Genomic DNA, 16934 nt, shown 5'->3' with positions numbered 1-16934 from the left:
AGAAACAGCAGCCACACATACTAATGCTGCAGAGTGTGTGATGTTGTTGTTTTAGCTCTGTATATTATGAACATTATCTATAGCTGCTATATGAATAGTACAATATAAGACCATTTCTAAGTGCATACATGAATAGCCTTTTATATATAAACCATAATCAGTGATGCATCATATACTCAAAAAGCTTTAAAGACATCATGATACAATTTGTGCTCAGACATCATAAAAGCAATGTAAGCACATTATGAGTGCATGAGGCAAATATAAATGTATATTTAAATTCATGTATAGAAGTGAATGTAATCGTTGTCGTTAAATCTGGTGGAAATGTGACACAGTCAATTTCAAACAGTACAGTATAGTTTAACTTACTGCCTTAGAAGTTATGAAAAAATCTTTTTAATCTCAGCTGGACAGAATCAGTAATATGCATTATGAGTGGTGACATACTGTCAGTACAGATACTGTCTAAGATATTACTGTATGTGTGTGTTCTAATTCAGTGGTTCTCAAACTCTTTCACATCACGGAACTGACAAAATTAGATCTAAACCGAAAATTTCATTTAGATGAAATTGTTCAAATTTCCACTGAATTAACATTAGACTGCATAGAGTGAGTGAGTGAGTGAGTGAGTGAGTGAGTGAGTGAGTGAGTGAACCCAAATTTCTCCCTGACACCCGCCAGGCTCTGTAGTTTATACCATATGAATACCAGTGTTTCTAATCAATCAATCAATCAATCAATCAATCAATCAAACAAACTTTATTTGTATAGCACTTCTCATACAGGTTAGTGCAGTTCAAAGTGCGTCACAGGTGACTGATGAGCCAAAAAGAAAAGGACAAATCAACAATGAGATACAATAAATTAGATTAAAAAAACTAGAATAACATTAGCAAACAAAAAAAAAACATAAGAAAAATAATAATAAAAGAACAGATTAAATAGAATATAATACAATTTACAATGTAATTACAACAAAATAAGTGAATAAATAAATAGAGTTTATATTTGGCAGATGTAGAAAATGGAAAATTGGAAGTAGTAGCATGACTAGTTAAAGTTGCAGTAATGTCTGTGGTCGTGTGATCCTTACACTGCAAATTACTTTATTTCACAGAAATTGCAATTTTGCTTTTAAACGATGGTAAAACATTTAATAAACTTCATTAAACATCATATAAACTTACATTTACAGCGTTTGCTTGCAGTACATTTTTACAAATCATGCCATCAGGATCTGGATTTACTGATTCCAACCACTTCAAATTCTCCTCCTCGCTATGACATGAAGCAGAGACCTCATTTTCATTGATGTTTGAATGAGGTAAATTCACCTCTGGACTGTGTATGCTGTTGTCAACAGTACTATGTGCCCGTCATTATGATCTTGCAGTGTAATCATCGTCATGCTTATTCCTGTATTCAAGAACTGAACATTCAACAGGTACATTTAATATTTTAGGAAAAAAAATATTTTGTTACATCAATTTCTTATAATTCCGATGATCAATTTAATGCATAAGGTTGCATGAGGTCAAATGTAGCGTCATTAATCTGCCGTTGTTCCTTCAGGAGAGCTTACAAGTCCAACTAAGCAGAGCCAGAGCAAATGCCCAGAAGAAAGAACAGCACCAGAGACAGCTGAGAGAGTCCCTGCAGGCCCAAGGCATCAACAGCATCAAGCATATGCACCAACAGAAACATCTAGAGAAGATAAAACGAAAACAAGAGTGCGTCCTCTCCTCTCCTCTTCCCTCCTTTCCTTTCCTCTCCTCTTTCTCTCCCACATGCATGTCCTCCACTCCCACTCCATGCAGCAGTGTGTGGGTGTTTTCTCTTGCTGTGCGCTGAGGAATATATGACCCCATTTCAGCATAATGCAGTGCTGTTGATTTGCCCTTCTCAGGGAATTCGAAGAGAGGCAGAAGTCAAACAAGGTGGCGATTGTGGCAAAAATCCTTCAGGAGGAACAGCTGGCGAAGAGCAGAAAGACGCACCAGGCAAAGCTGCCTAAACTCTCAACCACTGACAAGTTCTCGTCTCTGGGGAAGGCGAGAGAGAAGCTCCTGTACTACCTGGATCCCAGCCCCCCACCATCCAGAGAGGAGAGAGCCACAATCGTGAGCTGTTTATTAACATCTGAGATGCCATGTGTGAAGTGACAGTATAAAGAGATCCTGAACGATTATGACTCGATGTGTTTGTGCATTTCTCCGGCAGTTACGAGAGTTCAGTGACGTAAGCAGCTCATCGTCCGCTTCCTCTGACGGTGTGGACCTCGAGGAAACCACGCAGCAGGAAGTGGACCACCAGAGCCTGGCTGACAGCCTGGCTGAGCCTGAGTTCTCAGGGCTGTGGGACCAGAACTACAAGGTGCACTACAATAACAGCCACCGCCAACCACAAGCAAATCCCTGCAAGCTGTTAAAATTAAACAGTCATAAATCATGTCTCATTCAGAGCAGGCATATCGTTTTTCTACGGATGTTCTTATTGCATATTCTTGAGCAGATGAATTTCCCACCTAAAGCATGATTTATAAATAACATAACTGAAAGCCGTTCTTTGCTTGATTTGAATTAGCTGTGTAGCAGTTTTTGATGTAAACAACAAAACTGATCCAACTGTTCACTGATTTAAACAGGTTGGTTGAAAACTGGGGGGGTGAGGTCTCATGGCTGGGGACGTGGATAAAACACAGTTTCAGTTCCCGGGAGCTGCACCTCCAGCTTGTTAGTGTGTTCCAATAAACACAACTGTCAGAGATTGCAGATGGGAAGCAGGTGAGGGATCATGTTATCGTTCCCCCACTGGAGACTTTTACTACTTGGTGGGGGATCGTGCATGTAGGGGGTGTGGGATCTGGAGGGGTTGTATCATGGAGCTCCCACATGCTCATGGTGAAGCTCATTGCTTGCAGGTGGAGGTAGCACAGGTCTGTCTAAAACCTTGCCAGGCCGACGATAAGGCGCTGAGGGAGTCAGGATGACCTGAGCGATCCACGGGTTTGTTCTGTTTATAGATGGGAGCTTCGCTGTTTTCCATCTCTTTTGGACTGTTGATCAGACAAGTCAACTTTTAGTTATATAGTGCCAAATCAATCAAGTCTCAAAGCACAGTTGCACATGTTTCTGACATTTTATCGAGTAAACGATTCATTGATTAGTTGAAAAAGAATCAAGAAACAGTCAATAATGAAAATAATTGTTAGTTGCAGTACTATTAGTGATTACTCAAATGAGTGTTCATCAAAATGTTTTATCAGAATCTGTGTCCTGAGTCATGCTAACACATTGGCGTACAACACACTGAGCGCCTGTAGACAACTAGCACTAACTTTCTAATACAGAATTGTAAACACATAATCAGTCAAACTCCATCATATCGATGACATCAGAGTTGGACCACTGACTCCACCGGTTCTGACTTTTTCTTGAATCTAGGGTTATGGTGCCTTGCTCAAAGGCTGCTCCATGAGTGTCTGTGGCTCACTGTCATGGAGGTGAGTTGACTCTCTGTCTCATCCAGCCGCCTTCACACTTGAAATGTGGGACGACAGGCATCTCTTCTCATTGTGCTGGTGGCTTTGAGGCCTCAGAGCGAGCGCGGCGATACAGCTCAGAGCTCCGAGCCGGTGTGACAAGTCAAGTAGAAGTGATCTCTCCTCTGACCATACAGATCAGACTGATGCTCTCATGAAAGGCTTCTTCTCAACGCACTAATGACTACTGCAATAGATGAGCACAGCAATGTAACAAAGCTAATAAGATGATTCATTGACTTTAAATGTTTTACAATACAGAAAAAAACAGAGCAGAGATAAAATGACAAAACCAAAAAAGTAAAACAGGACCCTTAAAAACAGTCTGACATGTAGAAAAATATAACATTTTTATAACCTCTAAACACAGTTCACACTCTCTTTTACTTCTTCAGTTTATTATATGAAATTATTTTTCATTTTTTTACACTTAATGACATAAAGTTCCCCGCTGCGCTATCAAAATACTTTTAATTAGCATCTTCACTGCGGTTTGATATAAAGAGGCATTTTTTTTATGGCTGTTGATTTTGAGTTTATGTTCTGGATGTTCAAATTCTACAGTTTCATTATAAACTGATTGTTGCCGTTGCTTCTCCGTGTGGCGCCAGAAGCTCCCGAATGACGAGACTTCATTGGTGCCGACAAAAGTGAAGCCGGAAGAACCTGCAGTGTTCAGCGGGAAGCTCATCACACCCGCTAAAAAAGGTCATGGAAAAGAGTCGAGAGCGTCTCCCTTCATCAGTAAACCAGAGGCCGTCCTCTTCAAGGTGCCACACCACCACAAAACATCACTTCTGACTCTATCACAGGAATTCTGTAATGTGCATGTTTCCCATTTAAAGCTATGTAACTTTAATTAACAGTAGAGTTCTGATTTTTCAATTTTTGTTGATGGATTTTAAAAGCAACAGAATGATTTGAAATATTTTGAATCCTCTGTTTTTAGGACTTTGACGTGGGGAAAGTGTATAAGAAGAAAATCGTCCTGACTAACATCAGCTACACCACGAACCACTGCAAGTTTCTGGGGATCTCCGCTCAGCTGAAGGATTTTATCTTCATCAGGTAAGATTTTTACATTCACATCGTGTCAGAGTCTGTGAGCAGTCTGCCAAATAACAGATGAGAGTAGCTGCCTCGGTATAATGCAAAGGGGCCTGAAATCCAGGCAAACATATGCACAGTGGCAAATACAACATGCACTCCACGTTCTGCAGCTGTGTGATATTGAGCATAAACGTTTATTCTTGACCTTGGAAATGAAATATTTAGACGAACACACACACACACACAAAAAAAGGAAAATCCATCCGTTGATGAAGACCGCAATAGGAGGTTGAAAGGTCCGGTAAAATCTTCTAAATGAAAATAGATAAAAAGAGTAAAATGAAGATACGACATTACACAGTTGTTCAGTGGCGATCCTTTGTGGGTTTTCTCGTGGGTTTTGTGGTATTTTGATGATCGAGTCTAGGTATTAAAAATTTGAGTTCAAGGACATTGTTCTACAACGTGACAAAACTAAAGCCAGACATGTTTACAGTAACACACATTAAAGCTCCGATGAACCCACTGCTGGTTGAACTGCTTCAATTATCACATGGAAACATCTGCTCGTGTACCACCACTTAGGAATTTAATACAACCACTTCTTGTCATTTTAAAAGAGGATGGAGTGGACGTGAAAGCAGAGCTTGTCCTCCCACATATGGACGCCAGCTTAGATCACCACGCTCACAGCTCCTCTTATGAGACTCAGCTCCGTGAGTCAGTCTGCGTCTCTGCTATCTCCTCTCTCTCTCTCTCTCTCTCTCTCTCTCTCTCTCTCTCTCTCTCTCTCTCTCAGCCTGCCAGCAGCCTACAGGCCGAGCAGAGATGCATTGTTCTCCAGGTCACTCGCTGTGTATCACTTTCCCATCAGCTCCCCCGTGACTTGATGTGGTTTCTTCATCTCTCCTCTTTCTGCCTGACTGAGTGAAGAATCTCCCAGGCTACAGCAGGGTCAGTTAGAAACCAGCGATGCTGTTCTCGAGCCTTCGTGCTGGACCACTTGTCTGAACATATCACCTTCTAGTCCTCAATTCTGAACTCACATGTAGCCAACACGTGCTTTCTTACCAAACGGCTGAATGCACACATACTGTATATTGTACATTATACCCACTCACTCTCTTGTATCTCCCCGTCATGTCACTGAGACACAGAACAGTCAGTCACTCCTCAGATTTATCATGATTATACAGATTTTATTTGTAGGTACTCCTGAAACATAACAGGTGCTGCCTGTTGTTTACTTTCAACCTTAAATTAATTAGTACTAGATATAAAAAATCTAAATAATTTCTTCCATCATGACAAAGCTTATTTGGTTTCCCGCTGCAACTGTTTGTCACTGTATTCATTATTCACTGTCATAAATGGCAGAATAGGATATTTATTTATTTCTGTTTTTTACAAATTAATCAGCTTTAAAACACACCATTACTCTGTTCAGCACGGTCATGCTGTTGGGTTTTTTATGGACATTTTTGTAACTTTGTAGCTCATGAAATTTGTGATGGGAAGAATGATGAAAATCTGAACACACCAGATGGAAGGCAGTCGTAAGAAAAAAAGATGTCATCAGACATCAGGCAAACTAATAAAAACACACAATATGAAGATAAGGAAAGTTTATTTCCATTAAAATAAAAGATGGTGCAGGATTTCTTAATAATGCTCAACTGGACCGGTGGCCAGAGTATGCAAAGAAGACAAAATGAGTATTATTGTTGTAGTACAGCTTCCAGCCACCAGTGGCAGCACCGAGTTCTCTGCAGCTGAGCAGCACTCCAAAAAAAACATCCTATAACACCTTTGATTTTATATGATTTGTATTGACTTTAATGGGAAAAGTGTTTTGTAGTCTTAGTAATTTGATTTTATTTTCATTACACCTGCCGGTTCTCATTTCTGTGTCCTGTGTGCTGACCCTAAGTCAGTTATCCAACAATAAAAATAAAATGTATGAGCACTGAGTGACTCAAATATCCAGGTTCAGGGAGATCTGATTGTGTAACGTTGAAGGAAAGTCCTGGATCAGGACTAATAGCGGCTAATGTCAGCTAATGTCAGCAAACTGTAGACAGATATTGTTTTAACTGACATCACTGAGCTGGTTTACTGACCTTCTCTGCTTGTGCTACTCTCACGCTTTGTTTCAGCATGTCAGATAAACATTCAGAGTGGTTTCATCTCAAAAGTAAAACAAGAAGTGAATGTACTGCACCACGCCAGCAGACATGTCTGTTGTTTCCTGCGTGTGGTACTCTTCCCCTCACTCTCAGTCAGGTCATCTTATGGTGATATCATTAAAGCAACTGACACAAGAGTCTTTGGATATGACGGGAATTTCAATGTGCCATTATCCTGTAAGCGTTTACAACTGCGGTGGGCAGCTGTCAGACCAGCTTCACTTCTCCCAGTACACCGGGTCCATCAGACTGTCTTGGTTTAGCTTTGTTGTGTTTTTGTGAATCTTGTGAATTTACTGTGTATTTCGTATCCAACCACTGTAGCTGCAACAGCATCATTGGCAAACTAGTATAGGAATAATATAATCTGCGGTGAGGAAACGTGAAATTTAAAAGCTGAATTGTATCTACACATGTTGGTAAATTCACCTGTCTCTGCCACCGTACCGTTCACACGTACCTCCTCTCACTATTCAGTGTCTGCTGTGTGTAAAACCTGCTGGTTATTCACACATTAAAAACCGACAATATTGACATCAGTCGTGACAACTCCAAAGCCTCCGTGGCTCACCCAGCTAAACATCAAACACAGCAGGAGAGAGAAACGTGAACCAGAAACACACTGGGCTTTTTCACACCAGCCCATAGTTCCCTACACGCCCCCTGAATTTCTAAATATGGCTTCCCATCCCCCCCCGCCCACCTCCCCTCGTGTAGGTGCATTTGTGCCAGAATGGGCTCTGCTGTATCTATTCACCACTGGGACAAAAAACCACAACAGCCCAGGCTTGCCAGGCTCAGTGAAAAGCCATTGTGTGGAAGCTGTGTTTTTGCAATTAGTGTCACTTCTGTGCATGTATTGGAAGTGACTGTCTGAGAGGAAGACACCCCTCCATGATCTGCAGATAAAACCTGAGACTATAGTAGAAAGGGTGGTACTCTCCAAAAAATCCGAGGTGCAATCACACCTACACTTTGTTTAATTTGGTCCAAATCATGCCAGGAGAAGATTCAGTGTTTCATTTTGCATCCTGTCTGTCCTGATCTGAGCAAGTAGAGCTTCCTGCACTTGTTGTATTCAGAAGTGCATACTGTCAGATTTGCAGTCTGTTTGCCTCCTATACAAACCTCCATTGAATTTTAGCTGGAGGTCAAATTATATCTTGTTCGACCCTTGTTCGAGGTAAAGTGGTGTATCAGCATTTTGATTTGTCTGAAGGACTTTGCGGCTGTGAAACAGAACCTTGACAGTCATATGTATACCAGTGTTATGGTTGTGTCCTGTTGAAACCAGCCAGATAAAGATAGTTGTAAAGGCCTTGTCATATTCTCATTTGCATGAAATTTATTTTAGTGTCTGACATCAGAAATCCATGCTGCACTTAACTCAGCTTGTTTTATTCATCTTCTCTGGTAGTCCGTCTAGCACTCCATAAAGAAATAATGTAATATGAGCGTCAGTCAAAACTCCTTTAAATCCATTATTTGTATTTAAAACAATCCACATATGTTCACATGGCTTTCAAATGGTTCCTTAAACTGCACTACAGAGATCTGCATTATGATGTCGCCACCACATGCAAACAGAAACAATAAGAGTACAAGTACAACAGCAAGATTATACTGTGTAGGTAATACTCGCACGCATTGTTGGAGTGTTGATGCTTCAACTGTAGATTGTGTGTTTTAGCTCTGTTGAACTGAACGATGAACTGTGAATGGATATTGATTTACTGTAGGAGAATGTATAATAGAGCACAGGGCACAGTCAGTAATACTGTACAGCCATGGTCTCGGCTCCATCGCTTCAGTGTACTGCGATGGATATACTGTACAGTATGGCCTCAATTGCAGCACTTTATATAGGGCTGTAGCAGGCTTCTTGAAACACTGCCTCACATGCGTTTAATCCCAAGTGAGCTGCTCTATTTTTCTTCACGTCTTTTCATACCACCTGTGTTGAAGCTAGGAAAAAGAAGAATGGCACCATTAAGGGAGGAAATTAGCCAAGAAAGAAAAAAACTGATAAAAGTACAATCTGATATTTATAATTACCACCAGACTTACTCAACCAGGTGGAATCCTTTCATACACGTCCAGGTCACAGTGGTGAGCTGGACGGCAGCTTCAGCACAGCCTGGTCCAAGTTCTTCACCCGACAGCTGGACCAGCAACTTCAAACAACTGGCTTAAACCCAACCTAATGCTCCACTGCCCAGTGGTGCTGATAACAGTATGCACTGATAGTTAATTATGTCAGAGTTTTACTGTTTTTCAAAGTATTTTTTCATTTGCAAGTGTGTGCAAATATTGAGGAATTTATGATAAATGTCTCCAGCTATGCAACAACCATGCGTAAAGTGCCTTTAGAGGTCTTTATCAAAAGAGCTTCATGCCTGTTTCAGAAGAGGCTAATATCAATTCTTAAAATGCTTTGTGGTTATAGTCATCTCACAGGATTGATGGTCTCTATATGTTTTCAACCATCTACTTCATAACAATTTCCACTGAAGTGTTGTGTAAATTTTTGCCTGAGTCACGTTTCAGTTGCTTCATGTCTCTATCATTTCTCTGTTGCAGTTAAAGGTCCATATAGTATAAAGGTCTCTGTCCATGTGTAGTGTGATTATAGATCAGGTCTAGGTTCTATATTAATACTGTGAAAGTATCAAAGCCTCAGTCCACAGAGAAATGCACACAGCCTGTAGTCAGACACTGAGCCTTAAAACCAGGAGTCATGGCTTCTGGAACTTTGTGATGTCACAACAAAGCAGTCACCAAGCCCCGCCCACCTGGACCCACCATCCAAACCTTGCAGGATTTGGTTTCTTTGAAGTGTTTTTGCTTGAAATCTGCTTTATTTTTATTCGATCACTCAGAAAACAGTCAGCCAATCAGAAGAGAGGCTCAGAGCCTCCTCTCTTCTGATTGGCTCACCGACCTGTTGTTACTAGAGCTCCAGAGAGAAGCCTGATAGAGGAGATTTAAAACTACACTGAGATGGCTTTTGTTTTCTTAAAACAACAAATATATCTTCTTATGGATCAACACTTCAAAATAAAATACAGAAGAAGAAGAAAATATGGAGCTTTAAAATGTCTTCAGCAGCTACATTTCTGATATTGTTGAACTTGTTTTGCCAAAATTTTTTTGTCTTTTAAAACTATACATGTATTTACATACTGTAATCATCCATACATATACAGATCCTTTGTGTCTGTACTTAAATTGTTTTGAAGTAAAAGAAAAACTTCAACTCTAAAATATAAACTCACATGAAATTGCAGCAATTATTCATCCTTTTCTATTTTTCATAAGAGGGTAAAATTGTTTTTGGACACGTTTGTTTAAACAGTTTCAGCTTCAGGCTTGTTGAGGGCCGTTTCCCATGCCACTGTTTGATTGACATCGGAGAGCCGGCGTTGCTAGGAGACATGCTGTCAATTTTTGTAGTGAGCGACTGACTGGAGCACCTCATAGCCAGAGAACGAAAACCATGGTATTTCTTTTCCTTCTTTACAGAGTTAGAAAAGTTGATGTGAAAAAAAAGAAAAAAGAAAGAAAAACTCATATGAACCCTTTTCCATTTTGGACACTCGGCTTTCGTCCTGTGTCACCTTCAGGCCAAAACATCAGAAGATACCTCATTATCTGTGCATGACAAAGTAGCTGCTGCATGACTGTTCTTTGATTTCAAATTTTCTAACTTTGTAAAAGAATGACACCATTAATAAGATCTACTAATCCATTATATTCTCTAACTGTTGCTGCTTCCTAATTATTGCTCACGGTTGCAAATGTCTAACATTTTTGTTTATGTGTTGAATCTTGAGAATCCTCTCTGCTGCTCTGGCTGGCTGCCATGTTCGTATTGACCGTGGCCTCTTCTTGTGTCTCTGGAAGGGCGGCGAGTTATCCAGCTCCTCAGGGCAGCATTAGGGTTGGCATACAACATGTGCCGTGAGATACACATGTTGCTTTGAAATAGCTCACAGTGCTCGTGTTTCTTTAGGTTCCCGGTACGTTATGCAGTGCGTTATAAAAAGATTTGGCTGTGAATTAAATACCAGACCATTCTGTTCCACACTGCAGTGTTTTCATATGGAGCAACAGCTTTTTCCTCTCTTTGTTTTCTGTGCCTGAGCATCAAGTTGACCCATGACCTCAGTTAACGCTCATCTTCTCCGCTCTCAGAAGATTCATCACATATCAGCATTTCCTCTGAAGCTGCTGATCTTTTTTTCTTTTTATGTAGCTTTAAAATCATCACGTTTCCTTTGAGTCTTGTGTTATTGCTCTGCATGTGAGGCCTTGCAAAGACTCCAACACATGTACCAACACACAAGCAAACAGTGCTTTTACATTCTGTTAATCATCAGAAACACGTCTATTAAATAAAGTATTTTACTCTGAGCAATATCACCTCAACCTCTCAAATGTGTAATATCAAGCTGAATAATAGGAGCAGCAATATTATGAAAAATGCAAATTGCCTTATTCATAACTCCCTGTGCTCTGTGTTTCAGCTTTGAGCCTCCTGGTTTTTTATGTGCTGGGATGTCCTGTGACATGCAGGCTGTTTTCCAACCTATGGTTAGTCACATCACTACTCCCACTACACCTACACTACATGCTGCCGTTAATAGACTCATAGGGTTTTTTCTTTTCTTTTTCTTTTGTAGTGTCTTTTTGCATCTGGGTGAGAATTGTCATGCATTAACAATTCAGCTATTTATACCCATAAGAAACACTCAATGGCTTTGCACCGTTAAAAAATGGCGTAAACCACGGCACATGTTGTTGCAGTGCGCTGTTTAATAAGCGCCATAAATTTCAGTTTGTTCTTTTATCTTTAAGTTTCAGTTTCAGTTTGGAAAGGTTTTGGCACCAAAATACTTTTTTTGTCCAGGAGAGCTTTAACACTCAGGTGTAAATAGCCACATTTGCTATTCACCCTGGGTGCAAATAGCATCTGCCTGTTTTTTCAGTGGCGTTGATGCCGTTTAAACGTGAAATTTGCTTCTGCGTATCAGCATTTTGCTCAATTGGAACAAAGCTGAGCATAGATGGGTTTAGTTAACAAATTAGATAAATGAGATAATGAAGTGTACCTCGAAAAAAATAATCTTAGAGAGAATGAACTTCGTGCAAACAGCTGTTACAACTGATTCTTCTCAGCCAAGTCATCATGTGTTTTCTCTTGTCGCTCCACTCTTTTGTTTTAGAATCAAACATCTGATGTTTAATCTACAGTCAAACCTTCATTCAGAACTAAATGCAATGTGGCTGACGCTGTTTTGAAGCAACGCATTGTTCCATTATCTGATCCATTACAGATCAACGAGGACCTGGAAGGAGAGCTTCGGTTTGCATCAGCAGCAGGTCCCTTCTCTGTGCCTGTCAAATGCACCATAAAGAAATGTGATGTGAGTAGTGTGCAGTCGCCAACCTGGAGACAACTACTGGACATTATAAATGACTCTGTAATTGTCTCATAGCGTTCTGTCTGTCTTGAAAGGACATTTTTTTCTTGCTGTACAGGAATACCTGTTAATGTAAGATGGATTTTGTTGGCAAATATAGTTGCCAAGTAGGAACAATGATTATTGAAAAACAGCACTGACTGCCTATCTATCCCAATATAACAGTCTAATTATACTCTGTGTCTTATTTAATCAATTCACGTATATGTATTAATGTATGTAAAACTATGTACCGAAGCTGGCAGCTTATTACTGCGTATGATAATTACTGCATGTGAATATATCGTCTCTCTAGCTGGAGGTTGACAGCCAGTTAATCAACTTCGGTTCACACGTGGTGGGCCAGACTATTTCACGGACTTTCACCTTGACCAACAAGGGTGCGCTGGCCACACTCTTCAGCCTGGACACCTCCACACGTCTCAGTCCAGAAGCCGTCCGTGTCCAGCTGCCATCTCAGGACTCTGCCCACACGTGCCAGGTCAGACTTTCAATAGCGTGTTGGAGTGAATTTCATTGCAGCTACAGCTGAGTTAGAGACCAGGGTGACTGGAGTGTGTAGTCGGTCAACATTACCAGGTCTAAAGACAATCATATGAATAAACTCTCATGTGTAAAAGCTAAATAATGCCAATGTGTATTTGGCTGACAGGAGACAAGCAGTCAAAACACAACATCTGACAGTCGAAAGAGCTCTGCATCCGCGTCCACCGGAGGAATCCAACCAAAGCAAGAAGAGAGTCAGGAGCTTTCTGAGGCGTCGCAGCAAGAGAAACCACACGAAGGTATCTTACATATTAAGAACCAGTTTATACCGTGAACTAGAGTCCTGCATGGACCCAAGAATGAAACCTGAACTTGTACTTGCACATTTAAGCCCCAGCCCTTCTGAACCTGACCGATACTACTAAATCTGGGACTGTCTCTACATTCTTTTCCCCCTTGTCCAAGTACCAAGCACCCGTCCTAAAACAACCTTGTGCCTTACAAAATATGTTTGAAGCTGATATTTTTCACCCATATATATATATATATATATATATTTTTTTTTTTTTTTTTTTTTTTTTTAGTAATAATAGTCTTTTTGTAATCAGCAGTATGTTGTATATTGTATGTTCATCAATCCACCACTTTGGTTGAAATGGAAATGTCTCAACAACTACTGGATGGATTGCCATGAATTTTTCATACAGACATTCATGTTCCCATCAGGATGAATCCTTATATATTATCACACATACATCCATATATTTGGTGATCTGAAAGCTGTTCCTTTAGTGTTATCATAAGGTCAACATTTTAATTTGTTTAATAGGTTGGTTTATAACCAAACACATACAAAACTAACGATGTGTCCATCAACCTCAGCTGTACTTTGTGTTTAGTGCTAAAATGCTAAACTAAGACGAACACTGATGCCCACTAAACATCAGCTAGTTAGCATTGTCATTATGACCATGTTAGCATGTTGACATTAGCATGTAGCTCAAAGGAATGCTCAGCCCCACAGAGCCACTAGCATAGCTGTAAACTGATAATCTTGTTTTATGATATTTTGTATTGAAAAAACAAACAACATTAGATCTATTTGAAAATGATTTATATGCAACAGTGACAGAGTAACTGTGTGATTTTCCTCATCTTTCTATTCCTGTTAGGACATTTGGTTCTTATAATAAGAAAAGCAAAAGAACACACACACACACACACACACACACACACACATTAAGCAGAGGGTTCACCTTGCTCTCACAGCTGGTGCCAAGGAGGCTTCTTCTCTTTTATGTTCTCTCAGATCTGAAGTCTCATCGCTGCACTCAGCACTTTCCTCCACTGATGCTTTGATAAGCTGTTCAGTCTTTTACTTCTGCTCTGCTAGTTTTGGGAAAAAACTGTGTTGAAGTGGCTCTTTCTATTTTCTTTTTTTCACCTGCCATTGTGAAGAGAGGTTGTTCTTGGCCAACCGGCTGCTGATGTTACATTTTGGACTGAAGCTTTGTTTTTTACATCACATACGTCACATCAGATTTAGTGTTGAGATTCTTGCTTTTAGTGGTACTTTATTTATTTACACCTGTCAGGATTCTCATGACGTCTGCTCATCCCTCTCTCATATTTAAGAACTATGTGAAGTGCATGCTCTCTCTGCCAACAGGAAAAAGTTTACCTATTACGGTATGATAGTACTGACGATGGTGACGCTGCCACCATCTGGTTGAATTTTTTTGTGTGTCGATGTGTGACAGTGTCAGAGGCTTCAGCTGCCGCTCCAGAGGCCGTCCCTGAGGCTTGTGTGTCCACCGATGCAGAGGCCCAGGAAGACGAGAGCCCCCCCGACACCAATGACTTCAGTCTAGGAAATGTAAGTAGTAGTAGTATGAAAGGTAAATAGATCGAGCACCAGGTGAGCGCCGTCATCTTGACATCAATATCTAGTTCAGACGTTTTTAGTCCTCAGAGGATGAATCCTATATCACTTAGATCATTTCCTCAAACACCAACAGCAGGTCAAAAGATCAGGTTTGTGTTTGGTGCTAATTAGCATGCTAAACTAAGATGGTGAACATAATAAACATTATAGCTCCTTAACAACAGCATGTTAAGTGCTTAGCACTTAGCTCATAGCAGTGCAGTGCCAAGGCACATCCTCACAGAGCTGCTAGCGTAGCTGTAGCCTGTCAGTCGTGTTGAGATACACGTGGACTAAACTAACTTTAGATCAAATATCATACACATTATGTATCTGTTTATCATTGAGATATATTTGCTCAGGATCTTCTGCAGCTGTTGGTATGAACATTGTCATATATGAAGATATTGAACTCAACGAACTGCTTCTGATGGATCTGACCAGGTGTGATTGGACGACCAGAGAGACACCTGCTCTGTCTCCGATGAGCCAATCCCCTCTGTCTGTGGAAGACTCTGTTGTTTTAGCGCTGATGCTGTTTGTGCCTCGTGGCCCATGTGAAGTTCTGGAGTAGTTCAGGGTACATTACATCTCTCTGGCAGGGAGCTAATGGTGCATCGCCTCTCCCTCTGTGCTTGTTTTGGGTGTGTGTACCGCGTGTGCCCGCATGCCAACGGCTCGATCATTGTCATCTCGACTGATACTTTCACAATTTATGGTTGAAGGCTGATGTCTTAAATGGTGGATTATCCATCAAGCTATCGTGGTTCCACAGCACTGAGGCAGATGCTCTCTCTAGTTCGTTATTATTGCTCTCACAAGCTTGATGCTCTGTAGCAGAGCAGACGACCCACGCCACCTTTCACTGTCATTTTACTGTCATTTAAAGTTGCTCATCTGAGAGAATTCAGCTTCCTGTATATGGTCAGAAATGGTTTTGTGCCATGAAGTAAAACAGTTCAACTAAACTCTGTCCTGTGGGCATTAATTCACCATCAGAATTCAAGCAGAGAAAGCTCATAAAGCTCAGCGAAAATCTGTAGAGGTCATAGTCTGAGCTTACATTTCCACTGGGTTCATCTGATGTTCATTACCAAGCTTAACTGGTTGTTTAACATTGTCTTCTAGAGTGATTGTAGAATCTTTCTCAGAGACACTGAGCTGTAAAATAAAATATTTTAGAACCAAATGTTTGCCTGTTCTGTTTGATGTACCCCTCCCTCAGGTTACAGAGGGGGAGATCGGACCCTTTGACAGCATCAAACTGGAGGTTGTTTTCACTCCAACTGTTCCAGGAGAGGCCACACTAGACTTCCACATCAAGTTCTCCGACCCATCCAACAAACCAGTAAGACTCAACATGTTCATTGTCTTGTGAATGTCACAGATAGAAAAGCAAGATTTTTTGTTCATATCAGTGTTATTTTATGTAAATCATTTGCAATTGAAGACTCGTTGTTTCACACAGATACCCATCCAGGTGAGGGGCACTGCCGTCAGCATCCCTGTGTGGGTGGTTCAGCCCAGCATTGATCTGAAGATCTGCATGTTTGACCGCCTCTATCAAGACAGCATCATGGTGCAGAGCAGGTGTGTTCCAGAGCGTCTGCAAAAAGCGCTGAAAAATCTGTTTATGCATGTTGCACAGGTTGTAATGAAAACCCAAGAGAACGACCTAAAGGTTCTTAGTGAGTCCACAAAACAAAACACAGTATTTACTGTAAAATACTACGTGTTCATGAAGTAAAACAAAAATCCCTGCAGCACACTTATAAACTCACTCATTCTAAACAAATTCACCAAATAAGACATGAATTATTTTCTCATAAAAACAACTCAACTCAACTTTATTTATATAGCACCTTTCATACAAACACGCAGTTAAAATGGCTTCATGTAGCAAGACAAAACAATAAAAAGTTAAAAACAAATTTGAAAAAATCAGTAAAACACAATAACATAAAGTAAACACAAGGGATGAAAAATAAATATGAAACCAATGGTTAAAAAACAAAGACTGAATCTATTATATTGCTCTAAATGAAAAGTCAGATTAAAGAGATAGGTCGGTAAGATGTTATTTAATACCACACTGGTGTCATATAAGTAACCATCTGCAACATTACAGACAACACTGGTACATGGACAAAGTAGAGCGCTAAGAAACTGTACAAAATCTTATTTGAACTGCATTAGTTTTCAGATCGATGTGCCTGAACTACTGCTAATTTAAAACATCAGGCACCTGTAGTGTTAAA

The 16934-nt window shown here is 40.3% G+C and overlaps 1 protein-coding gene across 3 annotated transcripts in view; it reads left to right on the top strand.

Moving 5' to 3' along the window:
• Nucleotides 1-16934, top strand: part of cfap74 (cilia and flagella associated protein 74) — a 52113-nt gene that overhangs the window by 4708 nt on the left and 30471 nt on the right. The window contains exons 1-13 of one of the 3 annotated variants that reach the window (XM_056385819.1): nucleotides 4-1450; nucleotides 1579-1736; nucleotides 1913-2126; nucleotides 2227-2379; nucleotides 4159-4317; nucleotides 4497-4615; nucleotides 11310-11376; nucleotides 12120-12209; nucleotides 12562-12747; nucleotides 12919-13051; nucleotides 14513-14628; nucleotides 15902-16024; nucleotides 16145-16266. In XM_056385819.1, coding sequence (XP_056241794.1) covers nucleotides 1388-1450; nucleotides 1579-1736; nucleotides 1913-2126; nucleotides 2227-2379; nucleotides 4159-4317; nucleotides 4497-4615; nucleotides 11310-11376; nucleotides 12120-12209; nucleotides 12562-12747; nucleotides 12919-13051; nucleotides 14513-14628; nucleotides 15902-16024; nucleotides 16145-16266 — 1703 coding nt within the window. In that variant the 5' untranslated portion in view covers nucleotides 4-1387. Of the gene's footprint in view, nucleotides 1-3; nucleotides 1451-1578; nucleotides 1737-1912; nucleotides 2127-2226; nucleotides 2380-4158; nucleotides 4318-4496; nucleotides 4616-11309; nucleotides 11377-12119; nucleotides 12210-12561; nucleotides 12748-12918; nucleotides 13052-14512; nucleotides 14629-15901; nucleotides 16025-16144; nucleotides 16267-16934 lie in introns of those variants that run through there. The other 2 variants (XM_056385818.1, XM_056385817.1) reach the window with 2 other exon arrangements.

This window comes from Seriola aureovittata, chromosome 9 (genome assembly GCF_021018895.1).
Source record: "Seriola aureovittata isolate HTS-2021-v1 ecotype China chromosome 9, ASM2101889v1, whole genome shotgun sequence".
NCBI classification, from domain to species: Eukaryota; Metazoa; Chordata; class Actinopteri; order Carangiformes; family Carangidae; genus Seriola; species Seriola aureovittata.
Note: the sequence above shows the minus strand (reverse complement) of the source record. Positions and strands in the feature narration are given on the sequence as shown.